The sequence below is a fragment of the Vombatus ursinus genome, unplaced genomic scaffold, assembly GCF_900497805.2.
Source record: "Vombatus ursinus unplaced genomic scaffold, bare-nosed wombat genome assembly UNPS02014768.1, whole genome shotgun sequence".
Lineage (NCBI taxonomy): Eukaryota > Metazoa > Chordata > Mammalia > Diprotodontia > Vombatidae > Vombatus > Vombatus ursinus.
Window position 1 is genome coordinate 8,635,762 of NW_020954546.1, and position 18,648 is coordinate 8,654,409.

The following is an 18,648-nucleotide window of genomic DNA, read 5'->3' on the forward strand; positions in this document are numbered from 1 at the left end:
GTGTAGGGGTTTCAAGGAGGCAGGAAGTCAACTAATCTTTTGATTAATAGCCATGAGTCTGGAGTGAGGAAAAACGAAGTTTAAATAACCAGCTACCACAGGCCAATCCTGCTAAGCAAAATTTGACTCCCTTTTTCATATCCTATCATGCCACACATTCCAGTGGCCAGATAGAACATACTGGCCCAGGGGAACTTTCTATACTTCTCTGAGGTTCTTTAAAGACTGATAACATACATGTCAGCCCTGAGTCCTTTTCAGAATGATCAACCCTGTACAAAAAGGAAATATCTTTCTTCCATTTGTCTCCCTCACTTGATGAACAAACCTATTTGACCATGACGTGACCTAGGTGGGGTGTGGCAAGATTAAGCACCCCCTGAGAAGAGGCTTTGGTTAACATGTGAATCTGAATAGGTCAGGTATAGGCCAAGGAGAATGTTTTCTCAAAGCGCTTCATTTTCACAGGACAGGAAAGGGGATCAAACTGAAGTCTTTTAAAGTGTCTCCCTGACCAGCACAAGGAAGGGGCTGGCCCAAACGAAATTAAAGGAAATGTGGGGATGTGTCTGTTGCTGAGCTGAGTCTGGCAAAGGGGGTCAAAGGCTAGAGGGAGGTGATTTCGGACACGGAGAAGCAAGCTGAGAATTCAGACAAACATCCTCCTCATTTCACATCTGGAATATGTTGGCTGGCTAATGCCGTCAAAGCAAATGGCTTTGTTGATAGAGTTTGAGAGACAGCCTCAAGAAGAAACCTGGACTTGGAGAGGCGGGGACAGGAGCAAAGGAAGCTGAAGGGCAGGGATGGGTAAAACAAAATTAACCCCTGAAATCCTGGGATTCGTCTTGAGGATTACCTTGTATCTACTGTGTATGTATCTTGTACACGTCTGTATGTATGTGTGTTGCTTCTTCCCACAACGGCAGGGAATATTTTTGTGTTTTCTTTGTATCCCAAGTGTTTAGCACGGTGTCTGGCACACAGCAAGTGCTTACTAAATGCTTGTTGATTGCCTGACTTATAAATCTTGTCTGATTTAGAAATACCAATATGATTCCATAGAGAACCCACAGACAAGCCCAGGTTTTAAAAGGGCATGTCCAGGAGACATCCCTGACTTGGAAGTGGATCATCCCGGGTACTCCATGGCCAATCCAGGGATGAGCAAGGTCTGGCAGGTGTGATCAAGGTAGGAAAACTTCAAATACAGACCCAGCAATGGGTTGTGTACCTGACCTCCAAGGACCAACCATTTTTACATTCTGAGAGGTTCATTCAAAAGACTGGCCAGTATAAATGTTTATGACCACAGCAACTCATGAAACCATCTTCTAAGGCATAAAGGGGTTGTGGTTGCCGTCCACAGAAGAAGTACCCAAAGAGAAGGCATAATGGATGCTTTAAGAATTGGAGTAAATTTAAGAAACAGAAACTAAGACAGGCAACTGAGAATAAATATAAAAAAGTACAATAAGAATACAATAAGGGAGGCTAAGCCCAACCTGGCACATAGTAAGCACAATATAAATGTTAGTTGCTGTTATAATTATGATATCAGCTAAGACTTATGATAAATGCTAAAGACAAAAAGGACTTAAAAACAGGACCATAAAATTGCAGAGCTAGAAGGAACTTTAAGGTCCTCCAGTCAAACCCCTTTTTTGTAAGATAAGGGCATGGGAGCCCAAAGGAGGAGATGGTTTCTCCAAGGTCACAAAAGCAACAGAACGGAAATTAGAATCCATGTCCTCCAGCTCCAAATTCTGTGTTCATTCCACTACTTGGCACTGTCTCCCAATTATAAGCGAGAGAAAGATTAAGATCAAGTCAGCCTCCCAAATGGAGGTGCATAGGAAGATAAATGACGTAAAGAAGTTGGAACTATTCCATTCCTTCTTCACTTTTGTTTTTGCTACAAAAGAAAGAACAGAGGGAATAAGTATTTATTAATGTCTACTATATGCCAGGCACTGTGCTAAGTATTTACAAACATTATCTCCAAAGGAAATGGTCTTCTACCGGTAAGGTTATTGGGGAGGGGGGCATGTGAAGGAGAGAAAGAGGGCTGAAATGGCTCACACAGGAATGAAACCCACAACAGCCTAAGCATACCCAGCTACCAGCAGTGAATCCAATTCACTTGCCGCTGCTGAACTACACTGGAGGGCACTAAAATAATGTAACAATGGGATTACTAAACTACTATTGGTAATCTTTGAGGATCAGGATGAATCTAGAAGTACCCCCAGGTTTGTAGAAGGGCAAATGTGGTTCCCATTTTCAAAAAGGTGAGGAAAGTAGATGCTTCCAACTACCAACCAATAAACTTGATGTCAACTCCTAAGGAAATTCTAGCATACTTTATTAAAGAGTCACTTTCTTGGCACATAGAAAAGAGATGATTCCTATGATCCCAGAATGGATTCACTAAGAATAAGCCATGTCTCCCTAGACAAATATATCAGGAAAATGTCATGAAAATCATATGTTTAGATTTCCATAATTCATTTGACAAGGCATGATAACCTAGTGGACAAGATAGATACACAGGCTTAGAACCAGGTGATTTGCTGGACCCAAAGAACAAAGATTAGTGGATCTATATTAATACGAAGAGATTTTAAGAAGACCATAGGGCTCTGTCTTTGACCCAGGTTGGTTCAGCATTTGAAATCAATGACTTGAATCAATACATACATCAATCAATCAACAAGACTTTCTTTTTTTTTTTCACTTTTCTATTCCTGCTGCGGCTGCTATTGCTGCTGTAACTGCTGCTGCTGTTCTTTTTTTTTTCTTCTTTTTATTCCTCTCGAGCCTTGTAGTTGAAGATCAAATTTTCCTTTAAGCTCTGGTCTTTTCATCAGAAAGGTTTGGAAGTCCCCTGTTTCATTAAATGTCCATCTCCTTCCCTAAAAGATTATGCTCAGTTTTGCTGGGTAGTCGATCCTTGTAATCCGAGACCCTTTGCCTTACGGAACATTGTCCTCTGATCTTTTAATGTAGAAGCTGCAAGGTCCTGCGTAATCCTGACTGTAGCTCTATGATATTTAAATTGTTTCTTTCTGGCTGCTTGCAGTATTTTCTCTTTGATCTGGTAATTTTGGAATTTGGCTACAATATTCCTTGGCATTTTCAATTTAGGATCTCTTTCAGGAGGTGATCAGTGGATTCTTTCAATGACTAATTTACCCTCTGGTTATAGGACCTCAGCGCGGCTTTCTTTGATGATTTCCTGATGGATGTTGTCCAGACTCTTTTTTTCATCGTGGTTTTCGGGTAGACCAATAATTTTTAAATTGTCTCTCCCAGATCTATTTTCCAGGTCAGTTGTTTTACCAATGAAGCATTTTACATTTTCTTCTGTTTTTTTCATTCTTTTGTTTCTGTTTGACTGATTCTTGCTCTCTCATACTCTTGCCCCATTCTAATTTTTAACAAGTTGTATTCTTCTATTAGATTTTATGCCTCCTTTTCCATTTGGCCCACTTTACTCTTTAAGGAGTTGTTCTCTTCAGTGAGTTTTTGTGCCTCCTTTTCTACTTGGCCAATTCTACTGTTTAAGGACTTCTTTTCTACAGTTAATTTTTGTCCTTCCTTTTCCAAGCTATTGACTCTCTCTTACATACCTCTCATTTCTTTTCCCAATTTTTCTTCTACCTCTCTCATTTGACTTTTAAAATCCTTCTTGAGCTCTTCCAAGAAGGTTTTTTGGGCTTGAGACCAGTTCACATGCTCTCCTTTGAGGTTTCAGATGTGGGTATACTGACAATGTTGTCCTCTTCTGAATTTGTGCCTCGAGCTTCCCTTTCCCCAAAATAAGAATCTATAGTCATTTTCTGTTTCTGCTTTTTGTTCATGGTGTTTGCCTACTTCCTCACTTTAAAAAAATGTTGCGTTCTCCTGTTGAAGCAAGGGGGCGCTTACCCAAGCTTCTTTTGTGCTCACCCACGCCTTGCACTTGAACGTTTGGCTCCTCCTCGCCTGAGCCTTGCACAGGGATGTTTCGCTGCTGGTGCATGTCTGTCAGCCTGGAGCTTTGCCTTCTGGAGTTGTGTTTTCCAGAATTGTGTTGAGGCCCTGAGTGATTTCACTGCTGGAGAATGTCGTCACCCATGGTGGTTTTCAGGGCTGGTGTTTACCGGTTCCCTTGCCTGTATTGGGACTCTCGGGGGTTCTGGCGTTGGTATCTGCTTGATCCTCCAACCTGGGTCTCAGGTCTCCCCCTGGTATGCTGGGGTGGGGCTTGCTGCTGGTTTGCTGGGGCGCCTCCAGTCCTGTACTGCTCCCCCTCCCCCAGAGCAAGAGGAGCCTTTCCTGTTAATCCCCCAAGCTTCCTGGGCTATAAGACTGCTGTGCCCTGTCTTTTTGCTGGCTCAGGGTTTTTCCTGGGTCAATACTTTCTGGGCTGACTTCTTACTCCGCCATCTTGGCTCCCAGAAGGGGAAGTCAACAACAAGACTTTCTTAAGCTCCTACCCAGCATTGTGCTAGGATCAAGAATATAAAGACAAAAAAAGAAATGGAACATTCCTTTCCCCCAAGGAGTTTACATTCTGTTGGATGGTATGCTACAAAATTTGTATATGATACAATGCAAGGAGAAACAGTTAATAATATTAAGATCCAAAAAGATTTCTGACTGGAAAAGTGGCCTAAAACTAATGATATGAAATTTACTAAGGATAAACATAAAGCTCTACACATGGGTCTGAAAAATCAAGTGCCTACATGCAGGATGGGAAAGATTTATTCAAATAAAAAAGACCTAAGGGTTTTAATACACTCAGTGAGTCAACAGCATGATGTGGCCAAAAAAGCCACCTTCATTTGCATTAACAGGAATATGTGCAGCCTGGTGTAGTGGATAAAAAGACAATACTGCACTCAGAGAAACCAGGGTTCAAATCTCAGCTCAGACACATATGGGCTGTGTGACCCTGGGCACCTCCCAGTGCTCTGGTAACTCTCCAAGATCCTAACATATAAGGCAAGTGCCCATCTGAACTGGCAGAAGTTTGTTACCTGGAACAATGAAATGACAAATGGAAGCAAAGTTGCAGTCCCCCCGAACTCAGTACCAATCAGACCAAATCTGTATTATAGTATATCCTTCCCAGGACCAGATTTTTGAAGGAAAATTAACAAATTCCAGATAAAAGTGCCCAAGATGATAAGGAAACTTGAAACCATTCCCAGGAGGACTGACAGAAGGAAACAAGGATATTTAGCCTAGGGAGAAGTCTTGGGGGGAGGTGAGAGATTGACTTTATTCTTGTTCAGTTGTGTCCAACTCTTCATGACCCCTTGGACCATAGCATGCTAGGCACTTCTGTCCTCCACTATCTCCTCCAAGCTCATGCTCATTGTCTCCATGACACTATCTATCCATCTTATCCTCTGCCATCTCCTTTTCCTTTTGCCTTCAATCTTTCCCAACGTCAGAGTCCTTTCTGATGAATCTCATCTTCTCATTATGTGGCCAAAGTACTTAAGTGTCATTTTCAGTATTTGACCTTCCAGTGAATAGTCTGAGTTAATTTCTTTAAGTTTTGACTGATTTAATCTCCTTGCTATCCAAGGGACTCTCAACAGCCTTCTCCAGTACTACAAATAGAAAGTACTGATTCTGTGGCTCTCAGCTTTCCTTATAGTCCAACTCTCGCAGCCATACATTGCTACTGGAAAAGCCATAGCTTTGACTACACAGACCTTTGTCAGCAAGGTGATGTCTCTGCTTTTTAGTATGCTGTCCAGACTTACCATAGCTTTCTTTCCAAGGAGCAAGTGTATTTTAATTTCATGGCTGCAGTCTGCAGTGATCTTGAGCCCAGGAAAATAAAATCTGACACTGCTTCCATTTTTTCTCCCTCTATTTGCCAGGAAATGATGGGACCAGTTGCCAAGATCTTAGTTTTTTTGACGTTAATCTTCAAACCATGGAGAACACAGGTACTATCAAATATGTGAAGGCCTGTCAAGTGGAAGAGGCATCACATTTGTTCCACTTGTCCCTGAAGGATAGATCTAGGACCAATGATGACCACATACGTTAAGCCAGATTTTCGACTGGCAGATCAAAAGATTCTTTGCACTTAGCACTAACCAAAAAAGGACCAGGCTTCCCTAGTTAGTAGTGAGTTCTCCACTGCTAGAAGTCCAAGTCTTTAGCAGAGGCATGATAAGCACAACTTGGTGCCATTGAAGGGGGATTCCTGCTCAGGTATGAGTTGGATTAGACGAATTTCTATTTAAACTTTGAGATCCTGTAATTGTAAGTCATCATTCTGATATCCTCGGCACTCAACACAATACCTGGGACACTGTAGGCAGGCAAAATGAGTCCTGATGTCGACTAAGAGTCCTGATGTCTCTAAAACAGACAAGCTCTGGCCAGTCCTATGTCACTGCTGTGGATTTCTCTCAGATCCCGTAGTTACCTGTAAAACTGCTGGCCTACCTAACACTGACCTCCCCTCCCCCACTCCAAGGAGGTTCAGCTAATGGCCGGTGGTGCTTGGGGCCTGAATGAAAGGAAGCTTTCTGCTCTCCTTCATAGCAAAGGCTACTCCTTTTTGACATTCCTGGCACTGGGCTCAGAACGCTTCAAGATGATTGCAAGCTTCTCCTCTGACTAAGGGACAGAGACTAAAGACCTGGCTCCAAGTCTTGTTTCTGACATATGTTAGCCGGTGACCCTGAGCAAGCTGCCTCACCTCTCAGTGCACTAAGCAACTCACTGACTGCAAGTTGCAGAGATGGCGCTGATCTACCTTGGCAGAGAGTTTCCTCACCTGGAACTTTCTTCTGTCTGCAAAATCACAGTTCTACTGCTATGAGCCCCCAGACTGAATTCTTAGAATAACATCAGCATGGAGCCTAAAAGGAGCAGCAAGGCACCCTGGGAAGAGCGCTGGTCCCCTGGGGGTCAGATGAGCTGGGTTCAATCCTGCCTCTACCACTTCGGGACCACAAGCACAGCCACTTATCACCCCAGCCACCCCGCCTCAGTTTCACCTCTAAAGGATAAGGAGGTTGTCAGGTGATGAATTTACAACCTGAGGACACAAGCAGTCACAAAACTTGAGTGGCCCTGAACCAGGTGGAAACACAACTGGGAAGTGTCTAACAAAATACATAAAAGTCTACTACAGCATAGATAATGTTAGTTTGTGGTTTTCTTATTTGAGTTTGCCATCAAGGACTAGATGACTTGAATTCCCTTCCTGTGCTAAATCTAGGATCTCATCATCCTATGAGAGCATCAAATAGGACCCCTCATTTTATAGTAATCTGAGAAATTACTGGTCCAAGGTTACATAGTGGAGGACTCTATAGTGTTGGCTCACAACTGGGGTCACCAGAACATGCTCTTCTAGCCAGCTTCTGTATACTCACCTTCTCCTTCTACACATCCTTGCCACTCCTGAGACAAAAGACTCCTCCCCCTCCCCATAGAGACCTACTATGTAACCTCTCAAGTAAACTACCAAGACCTGAGAGTACAACCAGTCTCTCTGATAAGGGCCTCATTTCTAAAATATGTGAGAATACAAGTCATTCCCCAATTGATAAATGGTCAAAGGATATGAACAGACAGTTCTCAGATGAAGAAATTAAAGCCATCTATAGTCATGTGAAAAAATGCTCTAAATCACTATTGATTAGAGAAATGCAAATCGAAACAACTCTAAGGTACCACACCACACCTATCAGATTAGCCAACATGACAAAACAGGAAAATGATAAATGTTGGAGAAGATATGGGAAAATTGGAACACTAATGCATTGCTGGTGGAGTTGTGAAATGATCCAACCATTTTGGAGAGCAATTTGGAACTATGTCCAAAGGGCTATAAAATGTGTATATCCTTTGATCCAGCAATAGCACTTCTAGGGCTATATCCCAAAGAGATCACACAAATGGGAAAAGGACCCACATGTACAAAAATATTCATAGCAGCTCTTTTTGTGGTGGCAAAGAATTGGAAATTGAGAGGATGCCCATCAATTGAGGAATGGCTGAGCAAGTTGAGGTATATGAATGTGATGGAATACTATTGTGCTGTAAGAAATGATGAACAGGCTGACTTCAGAAAAACCTGGAAAGACTTATATGGACAGATAGTGAGTGAAGGGAGCAGAAACAGGAGAACGTTGTACACAGGAACAGTCACGTGGTGCGATGACTAACGTTGACGGACTTAACCCTTCCTGGCAATACAAGGATCTAAGACATCTCCAAAGACCTCATGATGGAAAATGCTATCCACATCCAAAGAAAGAACTATGGAATTCGAATTGCTATTTTTTTTCTCTTCTATTGAGTTTTGTTTCCTCTTTCTGTTTCCTCTTTGTTCCCTCTATTGGCTCTAATTTTTACTTACAACATCACTAATGTGAAAATATGTTTAGTAGGAATGTAAATGTATAGCCTATATCAGATTGTTGCCCATCTTGGGGAGGGTGGTGGGGAGGAAGGGGGAGAAAAATTTTAAACTCAAAAGCATATGGAAGTGATTGTTGAGAAATCAAAATAAATGAATAAAAATAAAATTAAAAAAAAAAAAAGACCTGGGAGTAGAAGCAAGGAGAGACAAAAGGACAAGGAGCTAAGCTCACAGTTACTCTAGGTGTCATCAGGAGCTCTATCCAGCCAGTCCTACAGGGTCCAGCCACCTGGGATGAGGAAGGAATTCTAGGGACAATTTCATGGCTTATCAAGCAAACCACAAGCCTTTGCTAAACTCTATGTCAGGCACTGCACCAGGTGCTGGGGATAGAAAAACAAAAGTACAAACAGTCCCTGCCCTAGAGAAGCTTCTAGTCTAGCCAGGGGAGGCAACTCTGAGGAGTGAAGGCTCTAACAGCTGGGGGTGGGGTCAGGAAAGGCCTCAGGGAGAGGGAGGCACTTAAGCTGAGCCCAGAATGTGAACAAAATCAAGGATTCTGAGAGGAAGAAGGAGTGTTTCCTAGGCATAGGTGAGAGCTGGTGTGGTCAAGTGGAGTTGGCCTAGGCTTCTTTTAAAGAGCTAGCCCTTCTATTACATTGGAAGTTCAGTTCATATCCTATTTACTTGTATTTACCAAAATGTGAATTACTGTATAGCTCAGCATACTCAAAGTCTATTAAACTTTCAGGAACCCTTTTTGCATAAAATGAGGTACTCCCCTCCCCACTTCACAGAAATCTAGAGAGGATAAGATCACACAGATGAGTCTGTGGTGCACCCAATAATGCTAGGTGGCTGAATGGCTGATAGACTATAAACTCCTTGAGGGCAGGGGCTGTTCTGCTGTTTTTGTTCTTGGATCCTCGGCTGCCTTTACACATTTTCTTCCAGACCTGTGATTTCACTGGGGTAGAGAGCTATACCCATGAGGTCAATCCTCTACCAAACACCCATCAGTGCATCTCTAATTCACAGTCCAATCCAGTTACCTGCAGCACTAAAGAGGAAATGGCTTTGCTGATGTCAGAGATTGAAACCAGATCCTTCTGAATTCTGAGGCCAGCCCTCAAGGCCCAAGGCTAGGCCGACTCTGGTCCTACAGGATAGTAGGTGTTTCAGAAATATCAGTTAGATTTGTGGAATTGAATCGATCTCCACAACCAAGGTCCTGGGAGGTTAACTTACTTGCTTTAAAGAAAAAGCTCTAAGAATCACACTTGTGTTCCTTTTCCCCAGCTCAGTCTCTTATAGATAACAATTGCTTGGTAATTATCTGTTGAATAAATGAATGGATGGTACCTAAGACGTACTGTTTCCTGTTAAGCAGAGCAAATGTGAAATAATGTGAAAGCTAAAGGCTTCCTCTTATGAAATCTCTGCTACAATTGGGAAAGGGGGTAATCAGAAGCACATACTTCTGAGGAGGGGCAGGGTCAAAAGAAAGAATAGAATAAATGGGGGGGCAGGATAGGATTAAGGAAAATAGAGTTAGTTTTGCACAGCATGTCTACTATGGAAGTGTTTTGCATAACTGCACATGTATAACCTATATTGAGTTGCTTGCCTTTTCAATGAGGGTGGGTGGGGAGGGAGGAAGGGAGAAAATTTGGAACCCAAAGTTTTAAAAAAACACATGTTTAAAAAAATATTTTCACATGCAACTGGGAAATAAGAAATACAGGAAATGGGGTGCAGAAATCTATCCTGCCCTACAGGAAAATAGAAGGGGAAGGGGATAAGAGAAGCGGGGGGAGATATAGAAGGGAAGGCAGACTAGGGGAAGGGGTATTCAGAATGCATGCCACTTGGGGTGGGGGGAGGGGCGAGATGGAGTGAAAATTTGGAACTCAAAATCTTGTAGAAGTAAATGTTGAAAACTAAAAATAAATTTATTAATAAAACAATAAAATAATAAAAAAAATTTTAAATTTAAAAAAAAAAGAAAAAAGAAATCTCTGCTACCAGAACCCCAACTGCACAGACAGGAAGGAAATATAGTTGTCCCCATTGCCCTTCTTGTGTAATAAGAGCCCTGCTGGGTTGGTGGGGAGGCAGGATAGGTTGCCTTGCTCAGGGAAATGGGGTCAGGAACCTCAGTCATAGTCCCCTCTCCTGAGAGCCCAGACTGTGGCTTGGTAGGAGTGAGTGACAAAGGGAAACGCAAGCTGAGAGGTTCTGCAATGGAATTCACAGATACTAGGCTGTCAAACTAATGGCAGCAGGCCAAAATGAATTGTGTGGTTGCTGCAGGGTTGTTTTTTCTTTCAAATAATAGAATGGGGGACATGGCTAATAAGACTAGGAGATGGGGAAAGGACTATGTTCATCTTGCAACAGGGCCATCTGTGAGGCTCTCTTGGGAACCTTCTCTGGCTTCCTTTCTTGTCGTGGTAGGATTGTAGGACGCCATCTTTTCCACAGCCCTGGCTCTGCTTTGCCAGTTTCCTGATGCTGTCTACACTGGCGGAGTAGAAGCCTGCTCATTCCAAGTGCAGGGATGAAGCTGTCATACAGGGTCTCAGTAGGGGAGAGTTGGGAGAATGTAGAAGGTCATTCCCAGCTAATGCGGAGAAGCAGCTTACAGCTTCCATCTCCGATACAGGACGATTTCAGCCCAAAGACCCCTAAGCCTCCGCTCACTGGTGAACAGCATCTGTTTCTGTTGTTTATGCTGTTTCTGGATAGCCAGACTTGAACTAGACAGTGTCAGGTCCCTTCCAGATCTGGATCTCTGCTCCTCTGACCCCATGACCTCTCAAAGGCTCTACTATAGTTTCATGGCCAGAGACAAGAAAATCACCATTCGACAGCCCTGGACAAGGAGAGGAGGTGCCTTGCTGACAACAACTGAAATTTAACTTCCATAAGGTGAACTGAAGTGTCAGGCCCTTCTACAAACCAAAAGAAAGTCATCTCTAAATAAGCAGCAGGAAGCAGAACAGGATCTCTTAGGCAGAGGAAGCTGCTCCCTTCTCAAGGGCTTGCTCAGAGGGCCGAAGCAAAGTCAGTCATCTGGAGTCATCCTTGAACCCATGACTAATGAGCAAGGAAGCTGCATTCTAGGATCTTAGGATAAAAGTTGGAAGGTCCTTATGGATCAGCTAATCCAGGCCCATTATTCTATAGATGAGAAAACCAAGGTCCAGAGTGATGTGCTCTAGGTCCCACAGGGAGCCAAGAAGAGAACCATGATTCAAACCCTGGCTACAAATACTTTCCACTCCACCACGGCACAGACATTTCACACGACATTCAAAACAAGTCCAGGCACCCTTGTGCTTGCCTCCAGCTCGTGATCCGGAGGTCATTGGCTCCCACCTCTCTCCCTGTCTTTACCCTACAGAGGGACCAGGCAAGTCAACAGAGAGCTCTCTGGGAACTTTTCTCTGGGGTTTCTCCCTTTCCCAACAACAGGATGGGATGTGACACAGCTAGTCAGCAACAGAACAGGGTGGGAATGCATGTCTCCCAACTCCCATTCCTGTGCTTTTCACCCTATGCCACATTGCCTTGGTAGAGATGTAGGTGACAAGGCCCATTAGGCAGAGCCGCCAACATTGATGGTCTCATATCTATCATTATCAAAGCTTTGTGGAGTCCAACTTTTTCATTTCTTTGTGAGTCTTATATGAACCCCCAAAAGCTGTTGTTTTAGGTTTTATTTTATTAAGAATTATAGGAAATAAGGTTGCCCTACATTCCTCCTACTGATCCGCTGACTTTTCCACACTCTTACACACAGTAGGTGCTTAATAAATGATTACTGAATTCAAAGTCAGCTCTATTAAGCCTCTTAAATATCTAAAAATAGTAGCTCCAGGATGATGCTTTTAGAGGGAGGAAGTGAGTTTGGAGGGATAAGAAAGCGTAAAGTCGTTGAGGAGACAAACTCCTGAGTTTCCCCTCCATCCAACCAGCCCTAGCAGCCCCTCTAGCTTTGAGGACACTGGGCAAAGGGGCAGAGAGGTGATGAGCTCTGCAGTGAGATCCAAGTCTCCGAGGAGTCCAAGGCCTCTAGGGATGCCCCCCGGACCTAGGGCCCCCATAGTGGGAAGGGCACCCAAGGCTGCCGTCAGGTTTGTGGCCCACAGTAGACTTGCTTTGGAACTAGGATCACTAAAGTATTCACTTAGATAAGAATATCATCATCTAATTCCTTCATTTTGCAGATGAAAAAACCAAGCCCAGAGAAAGACTCACACCCCAAATTTATATTCACTGCTGGTTAGGGGGTTTGTCTTGTTCTCACAGTGGAGAGTTTACCAGCTTTTCTGTCCTTCACAGAGTCTGCCATGTAATCTTCCTTTTGTCTAGGCATGACCACGTCATTCTACTGCTCAACAATCTTCCATGGCTCCCTACTGCCTAACCTCCAGAGTGAAATACTCGAGCCTCTCAGGGCATCTGCGATTTGCTTCCACCCTCTCCATCTCTTTGGTCTCATTTCACACAACTGCTCTTCACATGCTATGTTCTAGACAAGTGAAGAATCAAACCACTTCCTGACCTCAAAGTGTACTTCTATGCAGACTGGTCACCATGCCTGGAATGCTCTTTTCTCCTCCTCACTATTTCTTCCAGGTCAAGGGCCGCCTCCCCCATGAACACCTACATGTTCCATCCCAGCTCCAAGCACTCTCTTCCACCTCCAGTTTTGAACCATTCATGTTTGGCTGTCTTCAACACAGAATCTCAGCAGAAAGAGACCTGGATGGGCCATCAAGTCCAGTCAATACCAGAAGAGGAATCCCCATCATAACATGCCCTACGAACAGCCATCCAGTGTGGGCTTGGAAACCACCAGTGAGGTGGGACCCTAGCCTCCCAAGAGATGGCTAGGCCATTCCCCTTTGGGGTGGCTCTGGTTGGTAAGAAGTTCTTTCCTTACATAGAAGCCAAGTCCTTGGCTCTGCAGTTTCCACTGATCCTCCTTCTGGCCTCTGAGACCAGGCAGAACAAAGTGAATCCTACCATCAGAGGAAGCTAGCTCTCAGGAGTTCCCCTCCCTGCCATCTCCTCTTCGCCAAGAGAAAAAGATCCTCAGTTCCCTTCATCAATCCTCCCATGATGCCCCAAATCCTTATGGGAAGTCCCCAAATGCCACACCCTTCCCTCACTGAACAAAGACAAGAGGTCTCAGAATGAAAGTGACAGAAAAGGGGGAAAGGAGAGGTAATTCTATTGCGCTTGGCAGCAAACATCTTCTCTTTAAGGGTTACAAATCAAAAAGGAAATTAAGGGCCAAGTGTGAGGAAATGAGCAGCAAGCCCAAATGCAAGTGTCCAAAACATTTGCAAGGGTATAAAGAACAGGAATTCAATCCCAGAGCATTTCTCAGAAGAGCAGGCCCGAGCTAGGGAAAATGAATGTGCTTTGTGTAAAAGCTGTGGCTGAAACATGACTGAAGAACCACTGGGCAGATGGATTACAAGCCATCAAAAATTGGTTACAGAAGCCAGGCCCCACTGAAAGCCCAGCTGCAGTGCAGACCCCCAAAGAGGCCACCTGGCCCAAGGGCCCATCAGCTAACACTCCCAGGGACCTCTCCTTAGGTGACTCACAGCTCAGGGGGGCAGGCATCATGTTTGAGCTGTGGGCCCAGAGAGAGATAAGCACAGGGACCTTAGCAGCCATCTAGCTAAACCTATACACAAAAGGGATCCCCACTACTACACACTCAACAAATAGTCATTCAGGCTCTGTTTGAAGACCTCCCAAGAGGGGAATTCTGCACCTCTGGAGATTGCCCATCCCACTCTGGGGACTCTCTCACGGTCAGGATGTTTTCCTAACATCAAGCCTCAATTTGTTTTTCTGTAACTTCTAGCCATTGGTAAAACACATCAAATCCCGCCTCTATACGACAGCCTTTGCAATACTTAAATCCTTCCAGGTCTTTTCTTCCCCAGGATAAGACATATTCTTAACCAAACAGGAGATAGAGGCAATTACAAAAGATGAAATAAATTACTTTTATTACTTGCAAGCTTCCACACAGATAATATGAATTTATCCAGGATAAGAAGGGAAGTGGTTGAATGGGAAAAAAAATCTTTGTATCAAATTTCTTTGATAAAGGTTTAGTACTCAAGATATAGAAACTATACACACACACACACATACATAAACACACATATATACATATATATACAGAGAGAGGGACAGTTATAGAGTTATATATATGTAGTTTTATACACACACATATACATGTAAATAACTAATAGTCAATCCCTAATAGATAAATGGCTAAAGAATATAAACAAACATTTCTCAAAACACAAACTGAAAAATATTCATAACCACATGAAAAAATGTTCCAAATCATTAATAATAAGAGAAATGCAAATCAAACCAACTCTGAAGTTTTAACTCATACCCTGAAAATTTTCAAAAATGACAAAAAATGGCAATACCCAATGTTGGAGGGGTTGTGGGAAGATAGGCACATTAATACATTGTTGGTAGAGCTGTGAAATGGTACAATCATTTTGGAAAACAACTTGGAATTATACAAATAAAGTGAATAAAAATGCCCATACCTTTTGAACCAGAGACTCTATTACTGGGCTTATACTCCAAGAAAGCCATCAATAAGAAAAAAGTCCCCATATACTCCAAAATATTTATAGTAGCATTTTTTGTAATAGCTAAGAATTGGGGAAAAAAAGTAGATGCCCATCAATTGTAGAATAGCTAAACAAACTGTGTTATATAAATGTAACAGAATGTTTCTGTGCTGTAAGAGATGATATGTGTGATAAATACAGAGAAGCATGGAAAGATCTGCATGATCTCATATAAAGTGAAGTCGGCAGAGCCAAGAAAACAACATCCACAGTAACTACAACAATGTAAATGGAAAGAATACCACCACACCAAAAAAAAAAAAAAAATCAAATGTAAATGTGACAAAATTATAAAGATCAAGTTGAACTCGAATACAGAGTTTTGAGAAGACACTCTTATTTAACCTACCCCCTGGTGGGAGTTACAGGTGTTACACATTGCATGTTTTCAGACTTTCTCAACACATTGCTCCGTTTTGCTGATTTTCCCCTCTAAAATCCACCCCCACTATCTGTCATATGGGATGTCTCTCAGGGACAGGGAGGGAGAGAGACATGTGGGACACTATGGTGATGTAAAAAACAGAAAACATCTAAAAATGTTTATTTAAAAAACCAGAAAATAAAAATAACCCATTCTTTCACACCATTATCCTTGAGGGGACAGACCACAACATGATCAAAACCACACAGATAACCCAACAACAAATACAGACATGAAGACAGAAACAACTTTATGACATCTATATATATCAACCATGCCAAAATGACACAGCTTCATCTAGATTTATTTTACGTCTAAAGCATAATGAGCTGCTGAAGTGCTTTATAAACCTTAAAGTGCTATATAAATACCAACTATTATTAATTCATAATTCTAATGTAATATCATATTAATAATATGACATGATATGATAATAACAATCCCTAACACCCAATGCAAAAACACCATTCTAGCCAATTCAGCTTTTTGCCAGTTGACTTAGCTAACAAAATTAGAACTAAGGATATTCAATGGACCCATGAAAAGCATCATCTATCGAGGCTCGAGTCAGAAAATACAAAGGAAAAAGGGACAATGAGAGAGAGGTAACATAAAGGCTTTTACCTGACTAAGTTAGTACATGGTCCTGGCCATCGGCAGCTCTGGTACACCCTCTGGAACACTGTTTCGGACCCATTCTGTACTTGACACGAAACCATCTTTGTCACGATATGATGGCACCAGTTCCTATGGGGAAGAAGAAACTCACATGTCAAATAGGCACTTTCCTAAGCCAACTACCATGACACCTGCTTCAGAATTTGGCAGTCTTGAAATGCCATATTACACAAAAGCCATCCAGTCCAAGCTCTTTATCTTAGAGATGAGGACACTGAGACCCAGGGAGGTTTAGGTGACTTGTCCAAGGTCACCTTGGCAGTGCCTGAAATGGGATTTGAACCTAGGTCCTGACTCCAGAGGCAGTACCTTCTACTAAGCCATGAGTATCAGATGAGGTAACAGATGTAAAGCACAATTAGCTATAAAAAGCTATAGAAATGGAGGCTAATTTTATCAACATCTTCATCATCATCATCAGATCATGGACTTAGAGGTGAAAGTGACCTCAGAAATCACCCAGTCAATAATATTGATAAACTTAACCCTTCCTGGCAATACAAGGATCTAAGACATCTCCAGAGGCCTCGTGATGGAAAACGCTATCCACATCCAAAGAAAGAACTATGGAAGCCGAATTGTTATTTTTTTCTCTTCTGTTGAGTTTGGTTTCCTCTTTTTGATGGTTCCTCCTATTGGTTTTAATTTCAACTTACAACATCACTAATGTGAAAATATGTTTAATATGAATGTAAATGTATAGCCTATATCAGATTATGTGCCATCTTGGGGAGGGAGGTGGGGAGGAAGGGGGAGAAAGATTTTAAACTCAAAAGCATATGGAAGTGATTATTGATAAATCAAAATAAATTAATAAAAAAAAGAAATCACCCAGTCAAACCACCTAATTTTACAGAAGAGGAATCCAAGTTCCAAAGAAGGGATGAGCCTGGTCCAAGGTCATAAAGGCAGCATCAGGATTCTAATCCAGGTTCCCTAACTACAATCCAGTGCTCTTTCTACTTCTCCCTACTGCTTCCCCTCATCACTATCATTCCTATAATGACCACCACCAGGGAACAGCCATCTTGAGGAGCATTTACTTCGTGAGCCGGGATCTTTAGCAGTTACCACCACTCAAAAGCCTCCTTCCGCGAAGGATAACTAAAGAACACATGGGGTGGGGTGGCATCTAGACTGCTCAGTGGATAGAGCACCTGCCCTGGATTCAGGAAGACCTGAGTACAAATCTGGCCTCAGACACTTGACACTTACTAGCTGTGTGACCCTGGGCAAGTCACTTCACCCCACTGCCTCACAGAAAACAAAGAACACATCAAGGACCTTCTGAGGAAAATCTCACATTTGGGAGAGCCCCATCCCCTGCAGAGCTCAGCGGGACTTACAAAGCATCTGTCTCCAGCATCCTCACAAAAAAGGACAAAAAGAGCAGGGGTTATTCTGTCTATTTCAAAGATAGGGAGAACAAGTCAAAGAGACACTGAACCACTTACAAACATCTATACCATAGATCAGAGAATAAATTCAAGCCCAGAACATTCTTATGCATTTAGGTGTCACAGTGGGTAGAGTTGGATTTGTGGTTAGGAAGACCAGAGTTCAAATCCTGCCTCAGATACCTAGCTGTGTGATACTGGGCAAGTCACACGGCCTCTCTCAGGCTCAGTTTCTTCATCTGTAAAATGGAGATAATAAAAGCAACTACCTCATAGGACTGTTGTGAGGCTCAAATGAGATATGACTATTCAAAGCCTTTTGCAAGCCTTCAAGAATTACATAAGTGCTACTTATTATTAGATGCAAGTTATGCTATTATATGTAATACTAGTTATATATTACATATTATATTTATTATGTTTATAATATTTATTGTTAAGAGGCTACCACAAGAGATACAGAAAAACCAGGCTCCCATAGAGAGAAGAATATGTTGTAGCTGTGATTCAAGCAAACGTCAGTATAAAATGTATCCTTTGCAACACATGAAGAGGTCTCAAAGATGTTCAAACTAGTTTCAAACCCTAGTGTTTGTTGCTTTTTCAGAAAGAACCATGGATCTGGTGAAACGCTTTTCAGTATGAATTGCTCTATCTGTACATAATGTCTACATCAGGATTAATATAAACATTTAACACCAGGATCTTTCCCTTATTTTCTGAGAGGTCCAAATATTGCTGCTATACTCCAAGGAGATTTTTAGTCAAGGATTCTGGAAAGGAAATGAGCTGTGAGTTGGAAAAAAAAATTTTAATTCATCAAATCATTCTCTCCAGATATTTAATTTTTTAATGAGCTGAAAAAGGCTTCCATAAATTAAGGTCATGCCCCATCTCCAAAAAAAAAAAGTGAAAAAGGTAAAAATGGATAAAGAAACCAAGGGCACTCCACTCTTAAAATCTAAATTCAAAAGCACATAGAATAACCTAATTTCATCCAGGTTCCTAGAACAGCCTCCCTACACACACACACACACACACACACACACACACACACACACACACACA

General features: G+C 42.3%; 1 protein-coding gene across 1 annotated transcript in view; it reads right to left on the reverse strand.

Moving 5' to 3' along the window:
- The window catches only part of LOC114043222 (collagen alpha-1(XXVI) chain-like), a 266,331-nt gene that overhangs the window by 194,546 nt on the left and 53,137 nt on the right, over window positions 1-18,648 (reverse strand). The window contains 1 exon segment of the mRNA XM_027862255.1: window positions 16,130-16,252. Within this exon segment, the coding sequence (XP_027718056.1) occupies window positions 16,130-16,252 (123 nt within the window).